This window comes from Oncorhynchus mykiss, chromosome 18 (assembly GCF_057628025.1).
Source record: "Oncorhynchus mykiss isolate SJ-2025 chromosome 18, ASM5762802v1, whole genome shotgun sequence".
Taxonomy (NCBI): Eukaryota; Metazoa; Chordata; class Actinopteri; order Salmoniformes; family Salmonidae; genus Oncorhynchus; species Oncorhynchus mykiss.
The window spans coordinates 19400462-19420000 of record NC_143039.1 but is presented as its reverse complement, the minus strand read 5'-3'; the positions used below and the strand labels follow the sequence as shown (position 1 = coordinate 19420000).

The 19539-nt window shown below is 45.6% G+C and overlaps 1 protein-coding gene across 1 annotated transcript in view; it reads left to right on the top strand.

Annotated features, from left to right (window-relative positions):
- LOC110495627 (caveolae-associated protein 2) overlaps nucleotides 1-16151 on the top strand; it is a 22630-nt gene extending 6479 nt beyond the window's left edge. Inside the window, exons 3-5 of the mRNA XM_036951853.2 lie at nucleotides 13336-13599; nucleotides 13807-13968; nucleotides 14055-16151. Of these exons, the coding sequence (XP_036807748.2) occupies nucleotides 13336-13599; nucleotides 13807-13968; nucleotides 14055-14492 (864 nt within the window). The 3' untranslated portion in view covers nucleotides 14493-16151. The remainder of the gene's footprint in view (nucleotides 1-13335; nucleotides 13600-13806; nucleotides 13969-14054) is intronic.
- Nucleotides 16152-19539: the final 3388 nt, after the last annotated feature.

The window sequence follows — 19539 nt, the reverse complement described above, 5'->3', positions numbered from 1 at the left end:
CACTAACAGAAGTGAGGAGTGAGGGAGTTTGGTTCAGGTTTGTAGACACGAACAGAAGTGAGGAGTGAGGGAGTTTGGTTCAGGTTTGTAGACACGAACAGAAGTGAGGAGTGAGGGAGTTTGTGCCACATTCGGTCTTCAACAAGGTCCGGAGAGCCGCACTGAAAATGTGCTATATTTTCTCACTGTCAATTCTTTATTTGTTATTGTCCTCTAAACATAATTTTTGGAATTTTGATGCTCCCTGACTGTCCATCTTTAATTTAGGTGATTATCAGTGGTGATTATCAGTGGTGATTATCAGTGAGCTGGACACAGTCAATGAACTGCATGAATGTAGGTCCATTATCATTTCTACAGACCACTGGATGGGCCAGTCTAAGGGGCACCCAGCCCCATTCCTCTGGGTGTGGGCAAATACCAGAGGGGTGTGTGAAATAGTGGACAGTGTCTGTTCTAAAATCCATGAGGGAAATACTGTAACCTCATTAGTACATTTTACAAAACAAGTGTGTGTGTGTGTGTGTGTGTGTGTGTGTGTGTGTGTGTGTGTGTGTGTGTGTGTGTGTGTGTGTGTGTGTGTGTGTGTGTGTGTGTGTGTGTGAACAATGTGTTGAGGGGTCATTCCTAGGAGAGAGATGTGATTGGTTGAAACTGTGTGTGTGGTTACTAACCATGCAGAACGAGGAATGTGGTTTGCCCCATCAGTAGAGTTTCACAACTTCATCCCTCTCTCTCTCTCTCTCTCTCTCTCTCTCTCTCTCTCTCTCTCTCTCTCTCTCTCTCTCTCTCTCCCCTTCTCTCTCTCTCTCTCTCTCTCGCTCTCTCTCTCTCTCTCTCCCTCTCTTTCTGCCCCCCCCCTCTCTCTCTCTCTCTCTCTCTGTAATAGAGTACATTATTATCACTATCTGCACATACAAAGCAGAGCTATGGACACACCCACACACAGTGAGATACAAAAGCTGTCATTGTGTTGGTCTCGTGACCTGGCTGATAGAGAGCTTGGCAGGACTCTCTCGCCCCCTCTCCCTTTCTCTGTCTGTCTTGATCTCTTTCTAAGTGTTAGTGGTAGTTCAAAGGCTAGTAGGATTGTTGACCACTATTCTCTCTCTACACTCGGAGATAAAAAGGTGCTATCTAAGAACTTAATAAAAATGTTCTTCAGCTCTCCCCATAGGAGAACACTTTGAATAACCCTTTTTGGTTCCAGGTAGAACCCTTTTGAGTTCCACGTAGAACCCTTTACACAGAGAGTTCTACATAGAACCCAAAATAGTTCTACCTGGAACCAAAAATAGTTATCCTATTGGGGACAGCCAAGGAACCCTTTTGGAACCTTTTCTTTAAAGAATGTACTTTCCATCTCTACTCCTCCTTCGCTCACATCTTTCTGGTACACACACACACACACACACACACACACACACACACACACACACACACACACACACACACACACACACACACACACACACACACACACACACACACACACACACACACACACACACACACACACACACACACACACACACACACCAACCAATACTCAATCAATGTGTTGAGCATATAACAGCTGTTTTCTATCATCTGTGCTGAGGACCAGACACTGGAATGTGTGACAGATTAACGTGTGTAGGTGTGTGTGTCTCTGTGCTCAAAAAGTAACGTCTCTCCAGTCCATAGGCCCAGTCGTATTAATGTGATGGATCCATTACATTGGTAATAACACAAGGCAATAATATGCTGATACATATGACAACACACACACACACTCACCCTGCGTTAACACAAACACTGTTAGGTAGGCGGACATCTGGGCTCTCTCACTCCTCTTAACTAGGGGAGGAGGTACTGTACCTTGACTCTGACTGGTACAGTGAGGTAGCAGTAGCAGGCCTGTCATGCATGTGTTCACTGGAGGAACCACACCTTATAGGCAGCACAGGGAAACCTAGAGTAAAGCAAAACACTCTCTCTCTCTCTCCTACTCTCGAAATGTCTCTTGATGTAATTAGCATCTTGGTGGCAGCTGCATTGGCAAAATGAATGTCTGTGTTTCATTGGTATAACGTGTTTGGACTTGTGTAGGTGTTGACACATGTAACACAAGAATAACAGGTTTCCAACTGAAGTTAGCTAAATTACAGTGACAGAACTCTGATAATGCTAAGCTACTGTATGCTATTACTTAATATCATGGAACACCTTGGCTTGGCTTGGCTTGCCAATTTCGCTTCTGTCAGACTGTTGAGTGATTGATCGGTTGTAGATATTGTTGATGGTGTGTGTATCTGGGAACTTGGGACTTGGAAATATTCGAACATCTGAATCAGTGCATTCAAGAATACTGGGACTTCAAGGAAAATATGGTCATCCAACTTGGAATTCCAAGACTGAATCTCTGGGATCATCCGAGAGCTCCAACTTCTCTGACCTGAAGATCACTGACCGGTGTCTCCAGTGTCCTAGACTCTTACAGTAGCTATGGGAGCCAGCTAAAACACACAAGTTACAGCTAAAGGTAAGGCTAAGAGTAGCAGCTAAAGGCAGCTAAATGAAATGTAGCTAAGGGAAGCTAAATAAACTAAGGGTAGCAAAATTAAGCTAAGGGTTGCTAAATTAAGCTAAGGGTAGCTAAATGAAGATGAGGGTAGCTAAGTGAAGCTAAGGGTAGCAACTAAATGAAGCTAAGGGTAGCAGCTAACTGCATCTGAGGGAAGCTAAATAAGCTAGAGGTAGCTAAATTAATCTAAAGGTAAGAGCTAAATGTAGCTGAAAGAAGATAAATAAGCTAAGGGTAGCTAAATAAGCTAAGGGTAGCTAAATAAGCTAAGGGTAGATAAATAAGCTAAGGATAGCTAAATAAGCTAAGGGTAGCTAAATAAGCTAAGGGTAGCTAAAGAAAGCCAAAGGTACCATAGCTAATGCTAGCCTAAAGGTGAATGCATTCCTCTGAGCCGAGTGGGACCTTTTTTGTTCATCAGGAAATTCCTTGGTGAGGGGGGAAGCAAGTTTGCGTGTGTGTGTGTGTGTGTGTGTGTGTGTGCGTGTGTGTGTGTGTATGCGTGTGTGTGTGTGAGTGTGTGTGTGTGTGTGTGTATGCGTGTGTGTGCGAGGACAAACTTACACCCACAGATATTATGGAACATTCTGAGTTGTAAACTTTCTATACACTGTATAGGCCTGGTATAAGAGAAGTGGGAGATATATACAGTACTGGAAACCTTTTCAGAGGAGAGTGAAGAGTCAATTCCATGACCATTACTCACTTCACAAGCTGTCCAGTCTGCGGAGTGTGTCAGAACTGTACTATTTTATTAGAGTATTAAATACACAGCCCTCAAACTTTATCTTGCAAAAACAGACGTTGCATTTCCTCCACAACTCCCTACTGCATTTTGCATGTGTGTGTGTGTGTGTGTGCGTGCGTGCGTGCGTGCTTGCGTGCGTGCGTGCGCGTGTGTGTGTGTGTGTGTGTGTGTGTGTGTGTGTGTGTGTATGCATGTGCGTGCGTGCGTGCGTCCAGAGTAATTGTTGTTAAGGTCAAATGTGTAGAGAATAATACTTTGTTATCTGAGGTTGGGTTATGGTGCCTGAGGAAGACAGATGTTCTCCAGGGTGTGTGTGTGTACGTACGTGTGCATGTGTCTCTCCTCTTCTCTCTCCCTTCTCACTTCTCCCTCCCTCTCTCCTCTTCTCTCTCCTCCTCTCTCCTTTCCCTCCCTCTCCTCTTCTCTCTTCTCCTCTTTCCTTTCCCTCCCTCTCTCCTCTTCTCTCTCCTCCTCTCTCCTTTCCCTCCCTCTCTCCTCTTCTCTCTCCTCCTCTCTCCTTTCCCTCCCTCTCTCTCTTCTCTCTCCTCCCTTCCCTCTCCTTTCTCTCTCCTTTCCTTCTCTCTCCTTTCTCTCTCCTTCCTTCCCTCGCTCCCTTCCCTCCCTCCCTCCTCTTCTCTCTCCTCCTCTCAGGGTTTGGCCCATGTCCAGCATTTGGTGGAAACTCTGAGTGCTGCCTCGCCTTGGCTTCTTTCCCCTGTGTGCATGCGTGTGTGCATCTGTGTGTGTGTTGCCTTGGCTTCCCTCCCCTGTGTGCGTGCGTGTGTGCGTCTGTGTGTGTGTTGCCTTGGCTTCCTTCCCCTCTTCTTCGACATTCCTTTGCCTTTATGATTGTTCCCAGCAACCGTGTGTGTCCTGCTTTAATGTAGAGCTACATGATATCTTTGTGATAAAGTTTCCAGCAGAACATCCCCCCCCCCCCCCCCCCCCCCCCACAGCCACAGTACCCGTATCATCACGGCTGGACTGTGTTTCCAGCCTGGGCCCAACAACACTGTGTGTGCATCCTTCCCGTGTGTGTGTGTGTGTGTGTGTGTGTGTGTGTGTGTGTGTGTGTGTGTGTGTGTGTGTGTGTGTGTGTGTGTGTGTGTGTGTTGCGTCGGCCATTTTGTGAAATGTCATTAGGAATGTAACAATGATTAGTGACTGTATGTAGATGGTATGTGTTCATGGTTTGGAAATAACGTTTACACAAATCCAATGATTCCATAACTCAATAGGCCTATGTAGTTCCCCACCACCACACGTCACCACAGAAGGTTTTCAATGTTAATAGGCCTATGTAGTTCCCCACCACCACACGTCATTACAGAAGGTTTTCAATGTTAATAGGCCTATGTAGTTCCCCACCACCACACGTCACCACAGAAGGTTTTCAACGTTAATAGGCCTATGTAGTTCCCCACCACCACACGTCACCACAGAAGGTTTTCAACGTTAATAGGCCTATGTAGTTCCCCACCACCACACGTCACCACAGAAGGTTTTCAACGTTAATAGGCCTATGTAGTTCCCCACCACCACACGTCACCACAGAAGGTTTTCAACGTTAATAGGCCTATGTAGTTCCCCACCACCACACGTCACCACAGAAGGTTTTCAACGTTAATAGGCCTATGTAGTTCCCCACCACCACACGTCACCACAGAAGGTTTTCAACGTTAATAGGCCTATGTAGTTCCCCACCACCACACGTCACCACAGAAGGTTTTCAACGTTAATAGGCCTATGTAGTTCCCCACCACCACACGTCACCACAGAAGGTTTTCAACGTTAATAGGCCTATGTAGTTCCCCACCACCACACGTCACCACAGAAGGTTTTCAACGTTAATAGGCCTATGTAGTTCCCCACCACCACACGTCACCACAGAAGGTTTTCAACGTTAATAGGCCTATGTAGTTCCCCACCACCACACGTCACCACAGAAGGTTTTCAACGTTAATAGGCCTATGTAGTTCCCCACCACCACACGTCATTACAGAAGGTTTTCAACGTTAATAGGCCTATGTAGTTCCCCACCACCACACGTCACCACAGAAGGTTTTCAACGTTAATAGGCCTATGTAGTTCCCCACCACCACACGTCACCACAGAAGGTTTTCAACGTTAATAGGCCTATGTAGTTCCCCACCACCACACGTCACCACAGAAGGTTTTCAACGTTAATAGGCCTATGTAGTTCCCCACCACCACACGTCATTACAGAAGGTTTTCAACGTTAATAGGCCTATGTAGTTCCCCACCACCACACGTCACCACAGAAGGTTTTCAACGTTAATAGGCCTATGTAGTTCCCCACCACCACACGTCACCACAGAAGGTTTTCAACGTTAATAGGCCTATGTAGTTCCCCACCACCACACGTCACCACAGAAGGTTTTCAACGTTAATAGGCCTATGTAGTTCCCCACCACCACACGTCACCACAGAAGGTTTTCAACGTTAATAGGCCTATGTAGTTCCCCACCACCACACGTCACCACAGAACGTTTTCAACGTTAATAGGCCTATGTAGTTCCCCACCACCACACGTCACCACAGAAGGTTTTCAACGTTAATAGGCCTATGTAGTTCCCCACCAACACACGTCACCACAGAAGGTTTTCAACGTTAATAGGCCTATGTAGTTCCCCACCACCACACGTCACCACAGAACGTTTTCAACGTTAATAGGCCTATGTAGTTCCCCACCACCACACGTCACCACAGAAGGTTTTCAACGTTAATAGGCCTATGTAGTTCCCCACCACCACACGTCACCACAGAAGGTTTTCAACGTTAATAGGCCTATGTAGTTCCCCACCACCACACGTCACCACAGAAGGTTTTCAACGTTAATAGGCCTATGTAGTTCCCCACCACCACACGTCACCACAGAAGGTTTTCAACGTTAATAGGCCTATGTAGTTCCCCACCACCACACGTCATTACAGAAGGTTTTCAACGTTAATAGGCCTATGTAGTTCCCCACCACCACACGTCACCACAGAAGGTTTTCAACGTTAATAGGCCTATGTAGTTCCCCACCACCACACGTCACCACAGAAGGTTTTCAACGTTAATAGGCCTATGTAGTTCCCCACCACCACACGTCACCACAGAAGGTTTTCAACGTTAATAGGCCTATGTAGTTCCCCACCACCACACGTCATTACAGAAGGTTTTCAACGTTAATAGGCCTATGTAGTTCCCCACCACCACACGTCACCACAGAAGGTTTTCAACGTTAATAGGCCTATGTAGTTCCCCACCACCACACGTCACCACAGAAGGTTTTCAACGTTAATAGGCCTATGTAGTTCCCCACCACCACACGTCACCACAGAAGGTTTTCAACGTTAATAGGCCTATGTAGTTCCCCACCACCACACGTCACCACAGAAGGTTTTCAACGTTAATAGGCCTATGTAGTTCCCCACCACCACACGTCACCACAGAACGTTTTCAACGTTAATAGGCCTATGTAGTTCCCCACCACCACACGTCACCACAGAAGGTTTTCAACGTTAATAGGCCTATGTAGTTCCCCACCAACACACGTCACCACAGAAGGTTTTCAACGTTAATAGGCCTATGTAGTTCCCCACCACCACACGTCACCACAGAACGTTTTCAACGTTAATAGGCCTATGTAGTTCCCCACCACCACACGTCACCACAGAAGGTTTTCAACGTTAATAGGCCTATGTAGTTCCCCACCACCACACGTCACCACAGAAGGTTTTCAACGTTAATAGGCCTATGTAGTTCCCCACCACCACACGTCACCACAGAAGGTTTTCAACGTTAATAGGCCTATGTAGTTCCCCACCACCACACGTCACCACAGAAGGTTTTCAACGTTAATAGGCCTATGTAGTTCCCCACCACCACACGTCACCACAGAAGGTTTTCAACGTTAATAGGCCGATGTAGTTCCCCACCACCACACGTCAACACAGAAGGTTTTCAACGTTAATAGGCCTATGTAGTTCCCCACCAGCACACGTCACCACAGAAGGTTTTCAACGTTAATAGGCCTATGTAGTTCCCCACCACCACACGTCATCACAGAAGGTTTTCAACGTTAATAGGCCTATGTAGTTCCCCACCACCACACGTCACCACAGAACGTTTTCAACGTTAATAGGCCGATGTAGTTCCCCACCACCACACGTCACCACAGAAGGTTTTCAACGTTAATAGGCCTATGTAGTTCCCCACCACCACACGTCACCACAGAAGGTTTTCAACGTTAATAGGCCTATGTAGTTCCCCACCACCACACGTCACCACAGAAGGTTTTCAACGTTAATAGGCCTATGTAGTTCCCCACCACCACACGTCACCACAGAAGGTTTTCAACGTTAATAGGCCTATGTAGTTCCCCACCACCACACGTCACCACAGAAGGTTTTCAACGTTAATAGGCCTATGTAGTTCCCCACCAACACACGTCACCACAGAAGGTTTTCAACGTTAATAGGCCTATGTAGTTCCCCACCACCACACGTCATCACAGAAGGTTTTCAATGTTAATAGGCCTATGTAGTTCCCCACCACCACACGTCACCACAGAAGGTTTTCAACGTTAATAGGCCTATGTAGTTCCCCACCACCACACGTCACCACAGAAGGTTTTCAACGTTAATAGGCCTATGTAGTTCCCCACCACCACACGTCACCACAGAAGGTTTTCAACGTTAATAGGCCTATGTAGTTCCCCACCACCACACGTCACCACAGAAGGTTTTCAACGTTAATAGGCCTATGTAGTTCCCCACCACCACACGTCACCACAGAAGGTTTTCAACGTTAATAGGCCGATGTAGTTCCCCACCACCACACGTCACCACAGAAGGTTTTCAACGTTAATAGGCCGATGTAGTTCCCCACCACCACACGTCACCACAGAAGGTTTTCAACGTTAATAGGCCTATGTAGTTCCCCACCACCACACGTCATCACAGAAGGTTTTCAACGTTAATAGGCCTATGTAGTTCCCCACCACCACACGTCACCACAGAACGTTTTCAACGTTAATAGGCCGATGTAGTTCCCCACCACCACACGTCACCACAGAAGGTTTTCAACGTTAATAGGCCTATGTAGTTCCCCACCACCACACGTCACCACAGAAGGTTTTCAACGTTAATAGGCCTATGTAGTTCCCCACCACCACACGTCACCACAGAAGGTTTTCAACGTTAATAGGCCTATGTAGTTCCCCACCACCACACGTCACCACAGAAGGTTTTCAACGTTAATAGGCCTATGTAGTTCCCCACCACCACACGTCACCACAGAAGGTTTTCAACGTTAATAGGCCTATGTAGTTCCCCACCACCACACGTCACCACAGAAGGTTTTCAACGTTAATAGGCCTATGTAGTTCCCCACCACCACACGTCACCACAGAAGGTTTTCAACGTTAATAGGCCTATGTAGTTCCCCACCACCACACGTCACCACAGAAGGTTTTCAACGTTAATAGGCCTATGTAGTTCCCCACCACCACACGTCACCACAGAAGGTTTTCAACGTTAATAGGCCTATGTAGTTCCCCACCACCACACGTCACCACAGAAGGTTTTCAACGTTAATAGGCCTATGTAGTTCCCCACCACCACACGTCACCACAGAAGGTTTTCAACGTTAATAGGCCTATGTAGTTCCCCACCACCACACGTCACCACAGAAGGTTTTCAACGTTAATAGGCCTATGTAGTTCCCCACCACCACACGTCACCACAGAAGGTTTTCAACGTTAATAGGCCTATGTAGTTCCCCACCACCACACGTCACCACAGAAGGTTTTCAACGTTAATAGGCCTATGTAGTTCCCCACCACCACACGTCACCACAGAAGGTTTTCAACGTTAATAGGCCTATGTAGTTCCCCACCACCACACGTCACCACAGAAGGTTTTCAACGTTAATAGGCCTATGTAGTTCCCCACCACCACACGTCACCACAGAAGGTTTTCAACGTTAATAGGCCTATGTAGTTCCCCACCACCACACGTCACCACAGAAGGTTTTCAACGTTAATAGGCCTATGTAGTTCCCCACCACCACACGCCACCACAGAAGGTTTTCAACGTTAATAGGCCTATGTAGTTCCCCACCACCACACGTCACCACAGAAGGTTTTCAACGTTAATAGGCCTATGTAGTTCCCCACCACCACACGTCACCACAGAAGGTTTTCAACGTTAATAGGCCTATGTAGTTCCCCACCACCACACGTCACCACAGAAGGTTTTCAACGTTAATAGGCCTATGTAGTTCCCCACCACCACACGTCACCACAGAAGGTTTTCAACGTTAATAGGCCTATGTAGTTCCCCACCACCACACGTCACCACAGAAGGTTTTCAACGTTAATAGGCCTATGTAGTTCCCCACCACCACACGTCACCACAGAAGGTTTTCAACGTTAATAGGCCTATGTAGTTCCCCACCACCACACGTCACCACAGAAGGTTTTCAACGTTAATAGGCCGATGTAGTTCCCCACCACCACACGTCAACACAGAAGGTTTTCAACGTTAATAGGCCTATGTAGTTCCCCACCAGCACACGTCACCACAGAAGGTTTTCAACGTTAATAGGCCTATGTAGTTCCCCACCACCACACGTCATCACAGAAGGTTTTCAACGTTAATAGGCCTATGTAGTTCCCCACCACCACACGTCACCACAGAACGTTTTCAACGTTAATAGGCCGATGTAGTTCCCCACCACCACACGTCACCACAGAAGGTTTTCAACGTTAATAGGCCTATGTAGTTCCCCACCACCACACGTCACCACAGAAGGTTTTCAACGTTAATAGGCCTATGTAGTTCCCCACCACCACACGTCACCACAGAAGGTTTTCAACGTTAATAGGCCTATGTAGTTCCCCACCACCACACGTCACCACAGAAGGTTTTCAACGTTAATAGGCCTATGTAGTTCCCCACCACCACACGTCACCACAGAAGGTTTTCAACGTTAATAGGCCTATGTAGTTCCCCACCAACACACGTCACCACAGAAGGTTTTCAACGTTAATAGGCCTATGTAGTTCCCCACCACCACACGTCATCACAGAAGGTTTTCAATGTTAATAGGCCTATGTAGTTCCCCACCACCACACGTCACCACAGAAGGTTTTCAACGTTAATAGGCCTATGTAGTTCCCCACCACCACACGTCACCACAGAAGGTTTTCAACGTTAATAGGCCTATGTAGTTCCCCACCACCACACGTCACCACAGAAGGTTTTCAACGTTAATAGGCCTATGTAGTTCCCCACCACCACACGTCACCACAGAAGGTTTTCAACGTTAATAGGCCTATGTAGTTCCCCACCACCACACGTCACCACAGAAGGTTTTCAACGTTAATAGGCCGATGTAGTTCCCCACCACCACACGTCACCACAGAAGGTTTTCAACGTTAATAGGCCGATGTAGTTCCCCACCACCACACGTCACCACAGAAGGTTTTCAACGTTAATAGGCCTATGTAGTTCCCCACCACCACACGTCATCACAGAAGGTTTTCAACGTTAATAGGCCTATGTAGTTCCCCACCACCACACGTCACCACAGAACGTTTTCAACGTTAATAGGCCGATGTAGTTCCCCACCACCACACGTCACCACAGAAGGTTTTCAACGTTAATAGGCCTATGTAGTTCCCCACCACCACACGTCACCACAGAAGGTTTTCAACGTTAATAGGCCTATGTAGTTCCCCACCACCACACGTCACCACAGAAGGTTTTCAACGTTAATAGGCCTATGTAGTTCCCCACCACCACACGTCACCACAGAAGGTTTTCAACGTTAATAGGCCTATGTAGTTCCCCACCACCACACGTCACCACAGAAGGTTTTCAACGTTAATAGGCCTATGTAGTTCCCCACCACCACACGTCACCACAGAAGGTTTTCAACGTTAATAGGCCTATGTAGTTCCCCACCACCACACGTCACCACAGAAGGTTTTCAACGTTAATAGGCCTATGTAGTTCCCCACCACCACACGTCACCACAGAAGGTTTTCAACGTTAATAGGCCTATGTAGTTCCCCACCACCACACGTCACCACAGAAGGTTTTCAACGTTAATAGGCCTATGTAGTTCCCCACCACCACACGTCACCACAGAAGGTTTTCAACGTTAATAGGCCTATGTAGTTCCCCACCACCACACGTCACCACAGAAGGTTTTCAACGTTAATAGGCCTATGTAGTTCCCCACCACCACACGTCACCACAGAAGGTTTTCAACGTTAATAGGCCTATGTAGTTCCCCACCACCACACGTCACCACAGAAGGTTTTCAACGTTAATAGGCCTATGTAGTTCCCCACCACCACACGTCACCACAGAAGGTTTTCAACGTTAATAGGCCTATGTAGTTCCCCACCACCACACGTCACCACAGAAGGTTTTCAACGTTAATAGGCCTATGTAGTTCCCCACCACCACACGTCACCACAGAAGGTTTTCAACGTTAATAGGCCTATGTAGTTCCCCACCACCACACGTCACCACAGAAGGTTTTCAACGTTAATAGGCCTATGTAGTTCCCCACCACCACACGCCACCACAGAAGGTTTTCAACGTTAATAGGCCTATGTAGTTCCCCACCACCACACGTCACCACAGAAGGTTTTCAACGTTAATAGGCCTATGTAGTTCCCCACCACCACACGTCACCACAGAAGGTTTTCAACGTTAATAGGCCTATGTAGTTCCCCACCACCACACGTCACCACAGAAGGTTTTCAACGTTAATAGGCCTATGTAGTTCCCCACCACCACACGTCACCACAGAAGGTTTTCAACGTTGTCATACATCAGAAGCAGTCCAGAGTAAAGAGTCTTCAGAATGCCAGCTACTGTATATATCTTTAACCGAAAGATCGCTGGTTCGAATCCCTGAGCTGACTCAAAACACTTAACCCTAATTGCTCCTGTAAGTCGCTCTAGCTGGAATGACAACAGTTTTAAAATGAAAAATCTCCTGGCCTCAATCCCAAAAGAATGGGAAAAAAACTTAACAAGCGGAACTTTCCCTTTAAGATACCACTTAACCACTTACTCAGTCTTACAGGCTTGATAATATTGGCGTTTGGTGGAAACTAATAAGTAGTGTAAAAAAAATCACAAGGTTCTGGTATGGCTCAAAATGGCCAGAAACAAAGAACGTTCTTCTGAAACTCATCAGTCTATTCTTGTTCTGAGAAATGAAGGCTATTCAATGCGAGAAATTGCCAAGAAACTGAAGATCTCTTTCAACACTGTGTACTACTCCCTTCACAGAACAGCGCAAACTGGCTCTAACCAGAATAGAAAGAGATGTGGGAGGCCCCGGTGCACAACTGAGCAAGAGGACAAGTACATTAGAGTGTCTAGTTTGAGAAACAGATGCAACACAAGTGCTCAACTGGCAGCTTCATTAAATAATACCCGCAAAACACTAGTCTCAACTGCTGGCCTTCTAGGCAGAGTTGCAACGAAAAAGACATATCTCAGTCTGGCCAATAAAAATAAAATATTAAGATGGGCAAAAGAACACAGACACTGGACAGAGGAACTCTGATTAGAAGGCCAGCATCCCAGAGTCGCCTCTTCACTGTTGACATTGAGACTGGTGTTTTGCGGGTACTATTTAACGAAGCTGCCACTCATCACAAGTTCTATTCTGGTGTTACCATGACAACTCACCCGTTAGTTTGGAGTGTTAGCGATGCAAGGACATTTCTAAGTGACCCCGAACTTTTGAATGGTATTATAAATGTGACACACTCCTAAACTATTAGCTATTAATAAAGATAATTAAAGATAGCAACACACCACATCTGTTTTGAATGATGAACGTACTGTCCATGAGTTCCTTTCTCTAACTTCTTATCATACACTTTCCTTTTTACACCTTCTCATTCTCTTTCTCTCCTTCCCTACTCGTCTACCTTCCTCCCTCTTCTCCTTCTCCCTCCCTCTTCCCTCTCTCTCTGTAGGAGGAGAATGAAATCCCAACCAGTGTGTTTGTCAAGGATACTGTTCCTTTCCCCCGTGAAGCTGAGGAGGGGGAGGAGCCCACCGCCGTCATCGACGCCAACCGCTCCACGGAGGAGGGGCTTCACACCATTGACCTATCCTCGGACGAGGACGTAGGGCTGGAGGCGGACCTGGACGAGGTGGGAGATGACGTATACGAGATGGCCGGAGAGCACACAGACAAATCCCGCACGGATAAGTTTAAACGCTCTAGTCTAAAGAAGGTGAGTGATGTAGAAAACCGGCATTAGGGGTCAAAGTCTATGGGTGAGAGGTTAGGGGTCAAGGTCATGTTCTGTGGCCGTGTGGCGTTTTCAATGCTGACTATTGATGTATTGCAGAGCTTAAGATCAGGGGTCGGAGGTTAGGGGTAAGGGTTAGGAGATTTCCTGCTATGTACTGACTGCATGGTATTGCACAATGTATTGCAGGTGGACAGTCTGAAGAGGGCCTTCTCCAAAGCGAATATAGAGAAGAAGATGAACAAGATTGTGTCACAGGAGAAACGAGAGAAGATGAAGAAGAGCCTGACACCCAACCACCCAAAGAGTTCCTCCTTCAAAGTGTCCCCTCTCACGTTCAGCATCAAGAAGGTCAGTACACACACACACACACACACACACACAAACACTCACATTGTTGTGGATTCATCTGACATGACTACATCCTGCTGTAACAGAATCGTAAGTCTGAGGGCCAACCTGAAGCTGAAGCAGAGGTGGAGGCCTCATCCCAGACCGGGGTCTCGCCTACTGCCGTGGCCTCCATTGAGATCTCCCCGCTGGCCAGCCCTGATGAGGAGGTCCTCTTCACCGAGGTGCACTCCCAACTGGCTCCAGGGCTGGAGGAGTCCAAGGCTGAGGCTTTGGAGATGGAAGAGGTGGCTGTCAGTGAAGTTCCAGAATCTGACGAAATTCCAGAATCCAACGGTTTTTCTGATTCCAAACCGTTCCTAGAATCCGACGTTCCTGAGGCGGATGTGGATCTGTCGGTTATGACGGAGGCAGTGAGGGAGGAGTACACTCTCTCTGCCACGCTCCCGCATGATGCCTTCCACTCTATCTCGCCCTTCGATGAGGAAGACAGGGAGGAGAAAGTGCAGAGGGAGAAAGAGTAGAAGGAAGGAGAGAAAGAGTAGGAGAAGGAAGGAGAGAAAAAGTAGAAGGAAGGAGAGAAGAAAGTGTAGAAAGAGGTGGAGGAGAAGGAAGAGGAGTAGGAGAAGGAGGGGAGACTTGTGGAAGAGGAGGCCCAGCTGTCAAAGTCCCCTAAAACACACACACACAAAATAAATACACCTATACCTACTAAAATACTTCCCCATTCCCACTCCCACACTCTGCCCATCATCCTCTAAAAAACTCAGACAGACCCTCTGTTCAAAAACACACACCCACACACACACAATTACAGTTCATGTCTGCGTGTCTGCCTGTATGTCATTGTGTGCAATCTATGTGCTTGCATGTGTGTGTGTGTGTGTGTGTGTGTGCGTGCGTGCGTGCGTGCGTGCGTGCGTGCGTGTGTGTGTGTGTGTGTGTGTGTGTGTGTGTGCGTGTGTCAGGGGCAGATGTCTGTTTCACATGTGAAAAAGGATGATGAAGTTGTTAAAAAGGTATAATTATCTTCTTATGCTACTGCTTAAAGTCTAAACCTAAACCTATATTTGTGTATGTAAGATGATAACTTTGTTTGACCTAATAGATACAATTCAAGCCAATCAGTACAATACTTGTCACAATACTAGTTACAGATAACGTGATCAAACCAAAGATTGGCGATACTGTCTTCCATCTTGATTCTGGGAAACAGTTATTTTAGAAATGCTTCTATCCAATGGCAGGTGGTTCTATAAAAAACACTGAAAACTCAGATAGTAAATCCATGTTTCGTACCACGCAAGGAGGATCCTCGCCATCTTAGCTACATCTAGAATTTCCCAGCATCTTCGACAGAACTAGTCATTTCTATGCGAAGCGGCCACGGCCAGACAGTGTGTCACGTTAAAACAAAGCTCTACACACATTGATACAAAACACTTGATTTACTATCTTTCTGAGGTTTCTCTGCTGTTTATAGAACCACCTGCCCCTGGACATGGACATTTATAAGATAACTGCTTTCCAGAATTGAGAACAAAGAGCGTATCGCCAATACCAGGTTAATTGAAGAATCTATAGCAGCGTTTTGTATCGGCAAATCTGTAACTCCCAGTAATGGATACCAAAACTCTTTGGTTATATCACATTATCTGGTGTACAATCTGTAGCTATCATCATTTATGATCCTCGAATATCTTAGTACTGTATCATCTCTCAGTGAATGTATAGAAAACATAGAGAGATATAGCATGGCAACAGTTGATAATAAAACATTATAAGGCTTCATACCACAGAGTCGTGGCACCTCCATTGGGGAGGACGGCCTCCTGGTAATGGCTGGAGCAGAATAAGTGGATTAGTATCAAATCCATCAATGCCATTCCGTTCACTCCGTTCCAGCCTTTACAATGAGTCGTCCTCCCCTCAGCAGCCTCCCCTGGTTCATACATAATGTACAACAGGTAATATCGCATTATTGTATATCTGTCGGCTTCAAGTAAAGTGTTAGTGAAGTAGTCTATGTCGTCTTCTCTTAATCCACTGGTGCCAAAGAAACTCCTCGTCAATATATCGTCCAGATTGTTAAAACTGTGATTGTCATGTTTCTTGCTCTTATATAAAAAAAAGAAGCTATCTCCAGAATCCTTAGAATTCTAAATAAAAACATTGAAACTGTCCTCCTCCTCTCTCTTTATTTCCTCCTGTTGGGGATTTGTTGATTTGGATTAGACTAGATTCTAGACATATAGATTATAAATTAGACAGCTATTGGTTGTCCTGTTCATTACAGCCACAGTGCGTAATATTTCCAGTAAGTTCAAGTAGTAAAATACACACCTTGAATTTGAGCCACATGATCGAGTGCTATTTGCATGTGAAAATGTGCTCCAGGCTCAAGGCCTACCTTCCACTCTGATGGTGTGATGGAACATTTTATGTTTGTGCTTTTCTAATAACCAATTTCTGTGTTCGGTTTGTGCTTTTCTAGTAAGCAGTTTATGTGTTCTTGCAAGTGACTGAATACTCATTATCAGTATCTGCAATTTGGCAGAACCTTGTTTTGAGAACAAAAGAATATCTCAGTTTCAAGGTTTCAGCTTGGAGAGAAGAAGCCTCATGAGGTATTGGTCTGTCACATACATGAACCAAATGTTAATGATTAATTAATTATGATTGATAAGCAAAGTCATGCCTATGTAATGTGTCTGTAAGCAGTATACTATAAGAGCTCTAACGGGACTGCCCCGAAAGAGCTCCTGACAGACGTGCACTATGGTGCATCAAGTTTGTTGGAACCTCTCCAGTTAACTGTTAATAAACAATGTTTCATTTAAGATTGACTTTGGGTGTCCCTGTGTAGAATTGCCACGACAATGGCATGCATGCACGCATCTCAACAAACTGTAACAGGCTATCGTAACCTGTCCAGTAGATGTTGGCCTATTCAAAGCTCTGTATCAAGGCACAAGGCGAGACCCAAACGCAGACACAGGAGGCAGGTGGTTGGAGTCTTACAATGTGTATTAAACCAAAGGGTTAGGCAAGAGAATGGTCGTGGACAGGCAAAAGGTCTAAACCAGATCAGAGTCCAGGAGGTACAGAGTGGCAGACAGGCTCATAGTCAGGCAGGCGGGTACAAAGTCCAGAAACAGGCAAGGGTCAAAACCGGGAGGACTAGAAAAAGGAAAATGCAAAAAGCAGGAGAAGGGAAAAACGCTGGTTGACTTGGAAACATACAAGACGAACTGGCACAGAGATACAGGAAACAAAGGGATAAATACACTGGCGAAAACAAGCGACACCTGGAGGGGGTGGAGACAATCACAGGAACAGGTGAAACAGATCAGTGTGACACTCTGAGCATCAGACCTGGTAAAATTAGGTTACACTCAAACGTATTGAAGCAATTTCGAGGGGTAGCCACGACCGGGAATTGAAACACGAGTCCAGTCGACTGTCAAGACAACACCTTAACTGTTATGCCATAGGGTCCAAACCGCTTGAAGGGGTTGCTAGGTGTTGGAGTAAGGTCGCTAGGCTTCTCTATACCAAGTCTCTCCCATATACCTGTGTCAATGTTGGCTTCACAGGCATCATCCCACTTCTGACACCAGTGTAACAATTTCAGGGGTAGCACAGACCAGGACTCAAACCCAGGTACAGCGAATGTGAAGACAACACCTTAACCATTACACGAAGATGTACGAACCTCTTGACGAGGTCGCTAGGTGCTGGGCAGTAGCGGTGCGTGAGTAAAATCACTGGGGAAGCCAAGCCAGGAAAAAAAAGTCTGTCCAGTGGAGTCCACAAAGCATATTGTGTAACAAACAGTTACTGATTTCTCGAACTCTCTGTGTGTGTGTGTGTGTGTGTGTGTGTGTGTGTGTGTGTGTGTGTGTGTGTGTGTGTGTGTGTGTGTGTGTGTAAAAAACATGTTGACTCATCCTACTTTTAAAGAAACACCAATGCCGTCCTCCTCTCTTCCATGTTGTCGAAATGTTTTTTGACTCTGTCATTCAGTACACAATTGTAGTTTTTGTTGTCCAAGACTACCTGGCTAAAATGCTATCCATTCATAGGCAACAATTAGCCAGCTAGTTAACATTAGCCTACTACAGCTAGGTACGTACTAAACTTCCATTCTCTCAGGCCAGAGGCACAATGTATGAATTTATTGTTGGATCAGAATCGCCGTTATAATCATTGGGCTGTACGGAGAAATTAATAAAACTATGTGTCCTAATCCCTATCTCCTTTCATGGATAATCTACAGAAGGGCCTATTTTAGCTAGCTAGCTAGCCACTGGAGGACAACAAAACAACGAGATGCAACAATTACATTTTTTTGCAGTCAATGACATTTGGCTTGATGTGATGTGATTGGTGTGAAGCCAAATCCTAACTGGCTTCCCTTGACACTTTTTTTGGGTGAGCCAGGACCATTCACAGTTTAGGCCAAATGCTTGCTGGCTTCACTTACATTCAATGCTACAGGCGGCAACAATATCCTACTCTTTTTGACCAGACAGCATCAGATATATGGGCTAGACATATAGAGACACTGTTTTCGTCACTCTGATGTTTTCTCCAGTGAAATACATTCAGCCTCTTGCGAACTGAAGGAAAATTATGAAACACAGAAAGACAAAATACACATTATTTTTTAAGGTTTTTTTTTTGGTACATTTTTGGGGAAGCCTGGCTTCTATTGGCATCTATTAATACACCCCACTGGTGCTGGGTCGCTACAGTATTTTGGTATTTTTGGAGGTCAATCACGTGATAATGTAGGAGATCAACATGGCTGCACCCTGCTCCTATAGCCTTTCACAGTGTACTCCTAAACAAACTTTACAAACATTGGAGTTGTAGATTGATGAGTGTTTCAACAGACTGCACAATGCAAATCTTAAACGTATTTGAGGTCCACTGCATTTGGCTTACAGCAGTTGTCACCAACCTTTTCTGAGTCAAAAAGCAAGCCAAGATCTACCGCTCAGTTTTGTAAACATGACTTACATTTTTTTGTTATACATTGACCTAATAATGTTGTGTATGAATGGGGTTTGTGTAGTAGCCCTAATATACTGAACAGAAATATAAACGCAACATGCAACAATTTCAACCATTTTACTGAGTTACAGTTCATATAAGGAAATCAGTCAATTAAAACGTGCTCCCTAGTGGTGCAGTGGTCTAAAGCACTGCATGTCAGTGCTTGAGGTGTCACTACAGACACCCTGGGTCAAATCCAAGCTGTTTCACAACTGGTTGTGTTTGGGAGTGCCATAGGGCAGTGTACAATTGACCTGGGTTTGGCCATCATTGTAAATAAGAATTTGTTCTTAACTGACTTGCCTAGGTTAAGAAAAGTTAAATTTAAAAATTAATTAATCATGCTGTGTCATCAACTTCTTGATATGCCACACCTGTAAAGTGGATGGATTATCTTGACAAAGGAGAAATGCTCACTAACAGAGCTGTAAACAAAATTTGAGCGAAATAATCTTTTTGTACATATGGAAAATATCAGGGATCTTTTATTTCAGCTCATGAAACATGGGA